The sequence below is a fragment of the Cololabis saira genome, chromosome 17 (assembly GCF_033807715.1).
Source record: "Cololabis saira isolate AMF1-May2022 chromosome 17, fColSai1.1, whole genome shotgun sequence".
Taxonomy (NCBI): Eukaryota; Metazoa; Chordata; class Actinopteri; order Beloniformes; family Belonidae; genus Cololabis; species Cololabis saira.
In genome coordinates this window covers 1,791,027-1,805,541 of record NC_084603.1, presented here as the reverse complement: position 1 = coordinate 1,805,541, position 14,515 = coordinate 1,791,027, and the positions used below count along the sequence as shown (strand labels likewise).

The following is a 14,515-nucleotide window of genomic DNA, read 5'->3' as shown; positions in this document are numbered from 1 at the left end:
CACACACACACACTCTTATGTAAGAGTGTTTACACTGGTGAAATCTTGCGATCGTCAGATTAACCGCCGGGTCTGTGGAGACACGAGAGACAGAAACATCATCAACAAGAAGGAAATTTAACCATAAACTGATGTGAAAATGTCCAAATGAGACAAAATAAAAAACCTGATACGAGTAAAAAAGTAAGAAACTAAAAGAAGGTTCCAGGATCATTCCAGGAAACTTCCCAGTCGACTAACGGGACCACAAGCCAAAGTTCTGCCAGCGTTTCTGATTTTGTTTCAGTTGTGACTCTTGAAATCAGGATGTTTGGACAGATTTGATCTGAATTAATTTAAAATAATATTCACTGACATCATAGATTGGCATAAACTTCTTCCAAGAAAACCTATGGGGGGTGACAGGGGGTGTGTCCGGTTCTTTTCTATTTATCCATCTATCTATCTATCTATCTATCTACAGTTGAGGACAATATTATTTGCCCCCCTATGGAATTTTAAGTTTTTTCAAGTTTCTGGCAAGATCCTTTTTAGCAGAGCAAGGCGGTTCTAACAGAGCATTCCGGAACATACAATTTGTCATTATATGGGCCAAAACATTTATATTTGTGCACCAAAACATTATTATGTAAGAAAAAGCTAAAATGACCAGGGACATTATTATTAGCCCCCTTTAAGAAATTACCATTTACAGTTGAGGACGATTTTATTAGCCCCCTTACAAAATAGTGCTTGTTTTCTAAGTGTTTTCCAAGTGATATTAACCAGAGCAAAATAAACTGAACACAGCTTTTTGTAGACTTTGTAGTTTTATTTTGGATGCTTACACTATTTTATATTCCACTCAGAAATGAAGATATTGTACAAAACACAAAAACTACCAGGGTCAAAATTATTAGCCCCCCACACCCTAATAGTCAATCGTGTATCCTTTTTGCTGTATTACTGCCTGCAGACGTTTGTTGTAGTTTACAACCAGTCTCTCACACTTCATTTGAGGAATCCTGGCCAATTCTTCTTTGGCAAATCTCTCCAGTTCCTCTAGATTTGATGGGTGCCTGGCATGGACATGTTTCTTTAGGTCACCCCACAGATTTATATTGGATTTAAGTCAGGGCTTTGTGCAGGCCATTCAATGACATTCACTTTGGTCGTCTGGAGATAGTTCTTCACCAAGAGGGAGGTGTGTTTAGGATCCTTGTCATGTTGGAAGATGAAGTGACGTCTCAGACCCAGTTTCACAGCCGACTGCCTAAGGTTCTCTTTCAAAATAGCCAAATATTTTTCTTTATTCATGATTCCATCCACCTTGACAAGATTTCCTGTTCCAGATGCACTGAAGCATCCCCACAGCATAACACTCCCACCACCATGCTTCACTGTGGGGATGGTGTTCTTTGGGTTGAATGCCTGTCCTTTTATTCTCCAAACGTAAGCAGTGTCCCTGTGGCCAAAGAGCTCTAGTTTAGTCTCGTCAGACCATAAGACACGCTTCCAGTATGAATAATCTTTCTCCAGGTTGTCTCGAGCATACTGAAGTCTGGCTTGAAGGTGCCTCTTCCTCAAAAGTGGGTTTTTCTTGGTCTGCACCGTCGTAGGTCATTCCTGTGCAGAGCTCTAGTTATGGTCTTCTTCGAGACAATGATTCCTGATGTGGCCAAGTCATTTGCCAGCGCCTTGGAAGTTAATCTGGGGTCTCTAGACACGTCTCTCACCAGTTTCCTCTCCAGTCTCTCTGAAATCTTTCTCTTTCTACCTCTGCCAGGCTTGTTCTGCACTGTGTTGCTGTCTTTGGAGCGTTGATAATGCCTCTCACTCCAGTCCTTGACACCTGGAAACGGTTGGATATCTTCGTATATCCCTCCCCTGCTTTGTGGGCATCTATCATTCTTATTCTGAGGTCCACACTGATCTCCTTTGTTTTTGGCATGTTGCTTCCTCAACTGCCAGCTCCATAATGAGGCTTTTATACCATGTTTTGGCTTGAGTTAATTAACTTAACTGAATTGAGTGCAATCACCTGTTTGACCTGATTACCTTTATGCACATCACCTGTGAAGGTTAAGCACATCACTGCATAAAAGTGGCTTGTGTGATGACTTAATACAGTATTAGTATCCGGAAAAGGTTTCCCTTTCCTTCTTCTTCCGCACGCTTTTTTCGTCCATTAATGCTGCCTGAACCCATGCATAGCAAACATCGTTGGATGCGTCTCCATCGTGGCTTCGATGGGCATTACTTTTCTCAGTCAGAAGTGTTACCGTGGCAACGCTACATGCCAAAAACCAAAAAAAATGGCGCTTATTGCTCGGCCGAACTTTGTCGTAGAGACATCGTTCAAGTTCATTGTTCATGGTTCATCTATCCATCCGTCCGTCCGTCCGTCCATCCGTCCATCCATCCATCATCCATCCATCCATCCATCCATCCATCCATCCATCCATCCATCCATCCATCTATCTACACAGTGAATGAATTGTTTTGTCTTCACTTGTCATTATGAACAAGTCTACGTTAGTTTGACCCGGTCAGAGCAGGAGGTCTGAGCAGCAGCAGCAGCAGCAGCAGCAGCAGCAGCAGCAGCAGCAGCAGCAGCAGCAGCAGCAGCAGCAGCAGCAGCAGCAGCAGCATTAACAGCAGCATTAACAGCAGCAGCAGCAGCGGGGCGCGGGGGGCTAGCGGGGGGTTGGTCCTCCTCCTCTCCTTCCCTCCTCTCCTCCCCATCCTTCCTCTGCCCCTCCCTCCTTTAAAGCATTCAGGGGGCTGAGTGAGACTCCAGTCAGCCATGGCAGTTGTGGGAGCAGGACTGGTGCTGCTGCTGGGATTACTGGTTAGCGCCCACTGTGCCGTCAGGGCCCGGGACCCCGGGGTGGGGGAGGAGGAGGGGGGGGCCCGGCACCCCGGGGAGGATGGGGGGGCCCGGCACCCCGGGGTGGGGGAGCAGGAGGAGCCGGGACCAGGAGGAGGACCAGACACCCCTCTGGGGGGGACGGGGAGTCACCCAAACACCCGGATCGGGTGAGTCTCACACTACAACAGCAGCCGACACTTCAACGATCAATCACTCAGTATTATTTCTGGTCATTTTTCATATCCTGAACCTTCTGGAATTTTTTTTATACTTCTTTGGTGTTTAGCATCTGTACATTTTCACTTTTTGCTATTTATTTTGTCTAAATGTCTCAGTTTCTGCTCGCCAAGCATCTTTTTTGACTCTTGTTAATTTATTTCCACTTTATTCTGATAATCTCTGTCGTATGACGACATCCAGCAAACTTCCTGGTAACTGCACGTTTGGTTTTCTGTGCTACTTTTCTCAAAGAGGATTTTCTTGGTTTTCTGAGATGATTTTCACCCCTTGATGTTGGTCTGTCTCTTTAGAGGGATTTTGCTTCCCCTTTTTAGTCCCTTCTGTCACTTTGTGGTTCATCTGTCAAATAAAGACACTTTGATCTCCTAATTTCAATCAAGCCTTATCGATCCATGTCCCATTGAAATGTAATCATTTTGGATCCATTCATTGCCTTTTAGCTTCATTAGTTATTTAAAAAAACATTTAAAAACGGTTTTAAGGTTATTTTGTGTTTATTTCCAATGATTTTGATATCCTACTGTTTGTATTATTCAGTATTTGGTATTTTGCACCTTGTGTAGCCATTTGGTGTCCAATTATATATATATATATATATATATATATATATATTATAGTATATATAATAGTATATAGTATAGATATTATAGTTGCTTGGTATTTTATGTTTAGTCTTTGCTCATCTGGCATCACCGTTGACCTCTATGGAATAATTTGGGATGGATTTGGGTCCAATTTTCCCTCCAGCTGGTAATTCCATATAAGTATTTAGCTAGTGAATGTTTTGTTGGATTATAAACTGAATCTCTGGTCATTTCACATCTTGAAGACCGGTTTGGTCCAGTTTGTTAACTTTGCATCCTCTGTTATGGAAATTGTTTCAATCTGACTGGAAATGTTCCGTCCAGTTGTTTGAAGCGAGTGATTGGACTTTGGTCGGGTTTCAAAAGGTTCTTTAGTCATTTCGCATCGGTTTTGACTGGTTTGACCCATTTGTGATGATTTTGGATTTTACCTCTTCAGGATTATTTTTATTTTAATTTCTGTTTTTTTAGTCTTGTAATTTTGCATCACTTTATTGTTCAGGATATTTATCGGCTCTTGTTTGGATTTTAAAATGATCTTTGATTATTGGGCATCTCTTGTTGGTTGGTTTTGACCAGTTTGAGGTGTTTTACATCCCTCTACTTTTTATTTTCTTTTCTTTTCTTCCAAGTTTTGGTTGGATTTTTTTTATCCTTAAACCATTTTTGGTTTAAGGATTGACCAGAAATTAAGGATCTTTCATTTTTATTCAGCATCACTTTGGGTTTGGACCATGTTGTGGTTGTTTTGCATCTATCTTTAGAATTTCAGTTATTTTTTCCTCTAGATACTTATTTGAACCTTTCCATGAAGAAAAATCTCTGAAACAAGTTGAACCTGATCAAAGTTCATGGTGTTGGTCAGGGTTTGTCTCAGGAGTGAAGACGTTCCTCCACTGCAGTTTTTACATCTTTCAGCAGTTTTTAATGCCTTCGTCCTGTTGGAGGAACCTGGAGCTTCCTGACTCTTTACCCATCAAACCAGCAGAAAGTGAACATAAATATAATTATATAAAAATAAACTGACAACAATCATAAGACAACAAAAGAAAAAAATTTACTCTGAAAAGCTACAAGCTAGTAAAAACAATATGCAAAAAAACTTGGAAAGTAATAAATCATATAATTAAAAATAAATCCACACAAATTGAATTTCCAAATTATTTTTGGGATATCAGTGGCTCAAAGGTTGAGCAATTAAAGACAATAACGAACCATTTTAATGATTATTTTGTTAGTGTTGGACCAACCTTGGCAAATAAAATTATTGTGGTCAATCAGAAAACGTGGAAAGTAATAAATCAACCTTTTTTTAAAGCTTTTTTTCTCCCACTTGACACCGTGTATTGTTTAGCTTCAGTTGTATAGTAGCATTAATAAGCTCTGCTTCTGCCTGAGCCTTTTTCAGTCAAATTGTAAAATTTGTCTCTTCCTTGTTGCCTTGAAAGGTTTATATGACTGAAATAAACTTAAACTAAACTAAACTAAACGTCTGAAACGAGGATGTTTGGACACATTAGATCAGGATGAATGAATGAAGGGTTTTATTAGTTAGCTTAAGCTAATCCAGCCAAGCTAAACCCCCTAACTGGGGGTTAGTTTAGTTTTAGTTTATTGTTTTGCACAGTTTTAAAGGTATACAAGAAAATATAAAAGATAAATACTATACGGTGCAGGAAGAGGCAAAAAACCTAATAGGTTTATTTGAAGCCTCCGCCGAAGTTATTAACATTCCACATGTTATAAAGAACACAAGATTAACATACAAAAACAAAAAGTATAACTACATAAAAGTGATGGCAAACTAATAATGTAATATATAGATAATAATAAAGAATAAAGCATAAGTGTGTGTGAGTGCATGGGATACTGTTTTTACAACTTGTATTGACTCCTGAGCAAATAAGACTAATGTTAGAAATGATCACGTCACTATGAGTGAAACACACAAACAACTAAACATGGAAACATGTACAACAATACGTTGGAAAAACAGTTACAAAACAGCAGTCAAGTTCCTTTAAACGTCTTTTATAGCATTTCAAAGAGGAAGAGTCTTTGCCATGAGGAAAAATCATTCCACAATTTAGTCCCTAAATCTCATCGAACATTGACCTGAAATTTAGGAGGATGAAGATCTGAGGATTGTCCAGTTGAATAAGAAATTCATTTAAAGTAAGTCTTGAACTGTCCAGGAATATTCCCTTCACTTGAGTTTATCTTATATATAAAAACGCATATCTGAAAAATATTGATATCATAAATAGTAAGAATGTGGAGTTTCTGAAATAAAGGAGCAGCGTGTGAATCTGATCGAGGTGCAACCCTAACAAAACGTTTCTGTAGGACCAGAATTTTGTGAAGAGTTGTAGGAAAAGTATTTGCCCAAACAATATACAACAATATAATAACAATATGAGAGATAAGGATAAATTAAACTAGTCACAAAATTCCCTGGAAATGTTTAAGTGCCACGGGACTACTGCTGGATGATTGCGATTTTGATGACATTACCTATATCAAACCATTCTTTAGTTATTGCAGAAAATAGGAACTATCACATATCGACCAATCAGAAGAAGGGGCGGGGCTAATTTTCACCAATGGAGGTCAAGGACTCAAATCCGAGTCCAATGACACCACCCACGACTCTCTATGTCAAACCATTCAAAAGTTATAGCATTTACTGGGGATTATTTACTGTGTGTGTGTGTGTGTGTGTGTGTGTGTGTGCGTGCGTGTACCGTAGCTCGTAGCAGAAAAACAAAAACCTCGTGAGAGACACAGAACCCGGCAGATTCTGACAATCTTAATTTTATTCAGATATTCCTTAAAATAAGTGAGTAAGGTCAGTGCGAAGACAGAGTGAGATTCTTTTGAAGAAAACGTTTTATTACATTACAGTCAATGGGGACTGAGGCAGGTATTGGCACCGCTCTATCTTTCCCTGTTTAAATTTTGTGCATACCCCGCCTGTCAAAGTCACATTTTATGAATCCCAACACCTATGTCTACATTCTGACAAAAGATTATTTGTCTCCTTTTTACGGTTTGGCCGTGAGCTCGAGTTACAAATAAAAATTCTGGTAATTTTTTACGGCTTCTCACACTCTACCAACCGATATTCCGCACTCTAGATTTGACGAAAAAGTGATTTCCAGTCCTCGCTTGAGTGCCCATATTTTGAAAAGTTTACATCTTAGGAGAAAACTGTTTTGGAGAGAAGAGAAGGTTTCCTCCATTTTGAAGTTTGAATCATATTTCTACGTGCAGGTATGAGAAAGCTAGGTGACTCAGAAAAAAGGTGATTTTTTTTTACGTTCTCGCATCCACAGTAGGCTTTTGTGACAGATTTTCCCACACATACATGGGAAAATCTCCCCATTAGTTTGGAAATTTGGAAATGTTTTTGCACTTCGTGCGAAAACTATTTGTGCGATCGCTCTGAAAATTCACAGGACTGTAGTTAAATTCAGGGCCTACAACTTTCTAAATCGGTTCAAAGTTCTTTCGAGTAACGGTGTGCGAGTGGTGAGGCCCCAAATTTCTCCCAATGCGTTTCGGATGGGCCAAAAAGCGCACGTTTTCGGATGTTGCGTGAAAACCTGCGCACCAATTGCTAATAAAAGTCATACCACTCGATTCCCGATTAGGGCACACGTTTCTACGTCTTTACTTTTTGCGTTTTCTCAAAGCTGCGGGACTAGTTACGTGCTGAAGTTTATACGGAAGAATAAATAATAAGCCTGAGCAATAATAAGAGTGCCTCGTGTGCTCCTCCTCCATAGCTATTGCATAGCTATGGAAGAGGAGTGCCTCTGGCCCAGCCGTGGCACTAACTATAATAAAGTGTAAAGAAACAACTCGTCGCGACAAGACAACTAACACGCCTTATGATGCCAATGGATTTATTGATTTTTTTTTGGTAACCCAATCAATTTGTTCTCTCCAACTCAAACTCTCACCAACAGTAAAACCCAGGAATCTTGAATTGACAACTCAGGAATATTAACAGACTCAATAGTAATTTTGCATGAATCCTTAGGGCACGTGTCAAACTGAATCCCAGAAGGGCCGGTGTCCTGCATGTTTTAAATGTTTCACTGCTCTAACACACCTGATTCTAATTAATCATCATCACCAGCTTGTCATCAAAGTCTGGATAGTTCCGTTAATGACACAGTCACTTGTATCATGGTGCAATGAAGCAGGGAAACATCTAAAACCTGCCACTAAAAATTATGAAATTAGATTTCTTTATATTCAAGGATAGTTTATTTAATCGGAACCACTTAGCATAGGCAGTTAAACCAGCATTGGCGTCCTTAATCAGTGAGCTGAAGTTTGAATGAGAGAGCACTAGGGTTGTGTCATCTGCAACATTATTGGAAAAGGGAAATTTGAAACATTAGACAAATCTTTATTATAAATAAGAAATAATAATGGTCCAAGAATGGACCCCTGCGGAACTCCACAAAGTAATCTGGCCTTATTGGAATAGCAACAGGGGGTTACAGAGTTAAAGTGTGTTCTGGCCGGCTCCCAACTGATACCAAAACTACAACGTGAACAATTTTCTCCTCTTAAACGGCCTGAAAGGTGATTAAAGTTACGAGGCACTTGAAAGAAAGAGCCGTTTTCTGAGGGTTTAGATGTTTTTGTTGTAAGGCCTCCTTCATCGCTCCGACCCGGCAGATCTGCAGGTCCCTCATCAACGGTTCCTGAGGGCTCTTTAGCAAAACAACCCTCCATTACCGCCGGACCCCCTTAACCCTTAACTATAAACGCTTTAATGACAGCGCTAGACCCTCCAAACCCCCCCTTATAAACGCTTTAATGACGGCGGCCACAAACCACAAACCGGGCTCTTTGTGCTCTAATGGGAAGCAGCTTTCAGGTTTCTCTGAGGTTTTCAAACTTCAGTTGTATCTGTGGATGATGTTTGGATGGCTGGTGTTTGGATGAATGGAAGGGTCCAGGTGTTTGGACGGCTGGTGTTTGGACGGATGGAGGGGTCCAGGTGTCGGGGGGGTCCGGGTGTCGGAGGTCAACAGGTACTTAAACTCGCACGAAGGAGAATGTTTTCAAAGAAGATGAGATCAAAACTGAAAGGTGTGTTGTTTAGTTCTCAGTTGCATTAAAGCCAAAAATGAGCGTGTAGGGATCCAATCAGGAGACAGATGGTCATACGGGCCGACAAAGGGATGCAAAATAAGTTTAAAAAAACAAAAAATAGTTGTAAAACCATCATCAAAACTGTAAATTGTCCAAAAGAATCAGAAAAGCACCCGAGAAGATGTACAGGGACAACAAAATTACATCATAGATATTAAATCAACACAGTAATCCAAAACAACTAGAAAAAAGGTCTAAAATGATCACAAAGTGGCCAAAAATAGGGATGCAAATTTACTACAGCGATGTCAATTGAAGACGAGAGACACAAACAGTGAAAATAGGTTTGAAAAGTGAGTAAAAACAGAGATATTAGTCACCGATGTAAAAAGGAGACAGATGGTCAAACGGGCGAACAAAGGGATGAAAAATGGCTACAGACACAGACGGAGGTCAAGGGGATGCAAACTGAAGCAGTTTACAGGTCAAAAAAAGACAATAAGGAGATAAAAATGGTCATGGCGGGGTTAGGAGACGGATGGACAAAAAGGGGACGCAAAATGGGAAAAAGTGTCCACTTTAGATGAAGATGGCTGGACAAAACAGGCTGGACAAAAACTGGACAAAACAGCATTCAAAATGAAAGAAAGTAAACTAACAAAGACCGAAATCAAATAAAACCTCATCATGTTCTAATTCTAAAAAAAAACAGAATTGGGATGCAAAATGGCTACAAGGACGCAGAAAAAACGAGTCCTTATTGGTTTTAAAACAACTACAATGGCATGAAAAAATGCCATTGTAATAAGAGCAAACAAAGGTAACGATTTTCGTCCTTATGAGAATAACTTTCATTTATGAATCATTTCCTTCCTGCAGAAATAACTTTAAGGTGCTAAATGATGAAAGGGAGCCAGAAACATTTAGGGGAAGTTACTAAAGAGCCCAGAAGGCAAAAGAAGCATGCATCCGAATCAGAACCGGGTCTGTTATCGAACCTGGACCAAACCCAGACAAACACAGAACGACTCCTGGCGGGCCCGGGAGTGGAACCAGGAACCTCAGTGCTGTGAGGCAGCCGCCCTGCTGCCCGGTCCAATGACCTCCAGGATCAAACGTTCGGCTTTACTGCAGAAATAAACATGTTTACAGTCTGGGATGGAACCGGTTCTGGTTTCCATGGTTACGTATCTCATCCCCAGGTCCAGCACCAACAGCGCTCCGTTCAGGTGTCGTTTCAGCGACAAAACCGGAACAGAGTTACGACCAGATGGTTTTTACTGTTTTGACAGAAAGACAGTGCAATAATTTCTCCACATTAAGATCTACAAAGATACAGAAAACCCTGCTTATGTAAGCGGTTCTTTCCTCTAGTCCAGCAAAGAGTTGCTGCTACCTTGGAACCGGAGCCAGTTCTTTATTGGTGGAAACAGAAAGCTCGGTTCCAGACTCAGCACTGGCCCAGAACCAGAACCAGAACCAGAACCAGAACCAGCCCTGGAACCGGTTTGGTGGAAAAGGGGTGTAATATTCCCAGATGAGATTCAGGACGACATGAAAACTATCTGAGGAGCTTCTTGCTAGCGTCTCTTTAGAGCCCCAAGCGTAAGGACCCGTGTCCAGAGAAGATCTCAGCAGCAACGTCTCCGTTGGTCCAATGGAGGTCCATCTGCCTCCTGCCACCTATGCGACTGACGTTGTCCTATTTCCGCCTGAGACGAGTCAAGGTCTCCCCCAGAAACACCAGGATCTGCTTCTTCAATCCGCCCCTACACCAGTTCTGGTGAGCGAAGCGGCTGAAAGTGCTGGTTTGATCTCGGCAGTACAGAGAGAGAAAAGCTCAGGTTCTGGGGAAGTTTGGTCCAAAAAGAGACGTCCTGTTTGAACAACATGACTGACGGAGCTAAATTAAACCACATGGTGTTTGTGTTGGACGGGAGGGAAACGAGGGAAAAACACGTCCGACACAAACCAGCCGGGCTTTTCCCACCACGAACGACGGCGACACAAAGAAACGACTAAAACAGTAGCACAACGGGCAGAAGTAGATGAACAACGAGAGGGATGGAAGTTCCCTGGAGGTGGATCGGCTACCTGAAAGAGACGGACGAAATAATGACGCCAAGACAAACTACACAACCAAAATCTTTCTAAATAAGGACAGAAACTCCTTCATAACTATCTTCAGAGGTGGCATGAAGAATGACACCAAAATAATGACAAAGGGATGCCAAATTAGAAACATGTGGAGTCTAAAGACATGCAGAGACATACAAATCTGCTTCAGGAAATAATAATCTTTATCACAAAACATTCAAAAGTTATGGCAGAAAGTAGGAACTATCAAATATGGACCAATCAGATGAAGGGGGGGCGCGCTTTTTGGCATCTATTGTCGCCACGGTAACGCTTTTCACTGATAAAAGTAATGCGCGTCGTTACAGGATCTAGACACACATTTTGATGTATAACACACCTGGGTGCACGTTACGGTTCGGGCCGTATTAACTGCCGAAGGAATGGCATAAATTGCGACAAAATTACACGATTAATTCAAAATGGCCGACTTCCTGTTTGGTTCCAGCCATGGCGCCAAGAGACTTTTCTTTAAGTTGCGACATGATACAGGTGTGTACTGATTTTCGTGCATGTACGTCAAACCGTATTGTGGGGCTTGAGGCACAAAGTTTTCTAGGTGGCGCTGTTGAGCCGTTAGGCCACGCCCATTAATGCAAACCATTAAATATCAAATTTTTCACCAGGTCTGGCTTGGTGCAAAATTTGGTGACTTTTGGGGCACGTTTAGGGGGGAAAAAAAGGCCTCATTTCGTCGGAAGGAAAAAGAAGAAAGAAAGAAAAAATAAAATTCATACAGATACAATAGGGCCTTCGCACTGTAAGTGCTCGGGCCCAAATAACGATGCAACATCACCAGATGGAGATGAACCACTGAGGGATGCTAAATGAGTGTTCATGAGACCTCTGCAACACCGACACGATGACAACCGGCAGGGCGTGCAAACAGGAACAAGGGACACAAACGGAGGTTAAAATGGAAAAGGGGAATAAGTGAACTTAGAAGTAGACTTGTAGTCAAGACCGCCGAGACCAAGACCAGAGAGTATCAAGACCAGAGAGTATCAAGACCAAGACCAGAGAGTATCAAGACCAGGACCAGAGAGTATCAAGACCAGAGAGTATCAAGACCAGAGAGTATCAAGACCAGGACTAGTTCAGACCGAGACCAGAAACATACCTAGTAATGTCCTGATCCTGCGTGATTGTAGAATCATCCTGGTTCTAGTTTCCATATGAGCTTGTTTTCAACTGCAGCTCAATAACACAGAGAAGTGGATGATGATGTTGAACTCACTAGAAATGTTTCCATCCATCAGCTGAGATCAGATTGTTGCGGTCTCCACACAAATAACATTGAAATAATATGGCTCGAGAATGGAAACCACAACATCAGGAAGGACACCAACAAAAGAGCACAAGTTTAACAGCTTTTATTTAAGCAAACCTCCCAAAATAAATACACTGAGCAGAAATCATAATACTCACTATAAGGAAAAAGGGACCTGGAGATGCCAGCTGAACTAAGGAGGATGGGGGGGGCACAGCCCACCCCTTTAAAGGGACGTCGAGGCTGGACCCCCCTCCCTAACTCAAAACCCAACTAACTACAAACAAATGAGCAAACGACCTAAAATAAAGACTACCGGCCATCTCCAGGCCCAAACTAAACTAAGGATCAAATTAAACAAAAGCTAACAAAAGAGCATCCAGTTTGGTGTTGCTTGGTCTGCGTCTCCTGGCACACTGAGCAGAGAGGAGCTTTATAGGCTGATGGGAATCAGTTCAGGTGTGCCAGCCCAGGTGTGGTATTCTGAGATGGGAGGAGACAAGATTAATTAGATTATTGAGAATGCTGTGTGTTGAGAGAGAGAGAGTCAAGGCCACACGCAACACACATATGTGAGATCAGATCTGTGAGATCAGATCTGTGAGATCAGATCTCTGTGGCGACTGTAACCAGATGATGGAAGTCCAGGTTTCCCATCAGTCCAAAATCATATTGTGTGTCGTCTAAAACAACAAAGTCATGTGATGTAGTTTCCTTTAGTTTGGTCTAAGCGGAGGAAGAGGAGGATGAGATGGAGAGATGGAGAGATGGACATGGGTTACCATCGGCTCTGGACACTCACCAGGAAGTAGTGGTGGACCCCCGCAGGAAGTGACACAACAGGAAGTGATGAAACAGGAAATGACTCAAGTGGTTTTCTGAGTCTGTTGTTGAAACAATGGAAGTTTTATTTATCCATCCCTTCATTTCCAGTCTGTCACCGGGTCGTGGGAAGGAGAAAGTTGAAACCTCCACCTCCTCCTCTATGGAGTAAGATAACTTTCGAAAAGTGTCCAAAATGTGTCCATGTTATAACTATTGGTAATGATAAACATTTGTATGTAAATAAAAAAGTTTTACCCAAAATTCTGCTGTCACACACGAGTCTGATAAATGATTAGGGTTAGGATTGTTTTTATGCGAGTATGAATCTAAAAGCTGTGAGTGCAAAGTCTTGTGAATACAACTCTAATTTCTACGACTACGAGTCTTCACTGTGAACACGAATTCAAGTTTATGGGTACGAGTCGAAAAACTGTTGAAATGACGTCACAGGCAGAAACAGGGGAAAGCAATCGAACCCCGAATGATGCGCCAGAGCAGCCATGGACACCGCTAACGCTAACGCTAATGCAGGGGAAGCACCATCACAGCTAAATAACTCATCCAACATTTATTTATTTTTATTTAGTTATTTATTTCATTAAATTGTACTGTTTTTAATACTATACAGAAAAGACAGTAAAGACATACTGCTTTAGCTTACAAGCTAGCGACAAGTTAGCAAGTTAGTGCTTGCATTAGCTACTAGCATTAAAAGTTGGCTTACGTTAACTAATTAGCACTAATGAAGACAAAAACTAAACTCATTTGAGATATAGTGTTGACCAAAATGTGGCTTTTAATGAGTTAACATTATAACTTGTGGCAATTGGCGTATAGATCAGTCAATTTTGTATATTTATAATATATATAACGTTAATTGTATAAGTTCGGTTTCAATTTGTCTTTGCTGACTGTTCTCGGTCGGTGCAGTTATTTACAAAAAAGACCTATCAGTAGTATGTTTTTACGTCCATAAACTGTATAGTATTTAAAACAGTACAATTTAATGAAATAAATAACTAAATAAAAATAAATTAATGTTGGGTGGGTTATTTAGCTGTGATGGTGCTTCCCCAGTGTTAGCGTTAGCGTTAGCGGTGTCCATGGCTGCTCTGGCGCATCATTCGGGGTTCGATTGCTTTCCCCTGTTTCTGCCTGTAACGTCATTTCAACAGTTTTTCGACTCGTACCCCCAAACTTGAATTCGTGTTCACACTGAAGACTCGTAGTCGTAGAAATTAATCTAAAAGCTTTTAGATTCATACTCACATAAAAACAACCTTAATAATTTATCAGACTCGTGTGAGACAGCAGAATTTTGAGTACAACTTTTTTATTTACATACAAATGTTTATCATTACGAATATGAATAGTTATAACATGGACACATCTTTTTGAAAGCTATCTTACTCCATACTCCTCCTCCCCCCACGAGATCTGGACCCTAGTGGTCTGTAGAGGACCTGCAGGTCTGGATCTGGACCCTAGTGGTCT

General features: G+C 41.1%; 1 protein-coding gene across 1 annotated transcript in view; it reads left to right on the top strand.

Annotated features, from left to right (window-relative positions):
• The first annotated feature begins 2,785 nt into the window (after nucleotides 1-2,785).
• The window catches only part of mmrn2a (multimerin 2a), a 29,146-nt gene continuing 17,416 nt past the window's right edge, over nucleotides 2,786-14,515 (top strand). Inside the window, exon 1 of the mRNA XM_061746037.1 lies at nucleotides 2,786-3,018. Coding sequence (XP_061602021.1) covers nucleotides 2,786-3,018 — 233 coding nt within the window. The remainder of the gene's footprint in view (nucleotides 3,019-14,515) is intronic.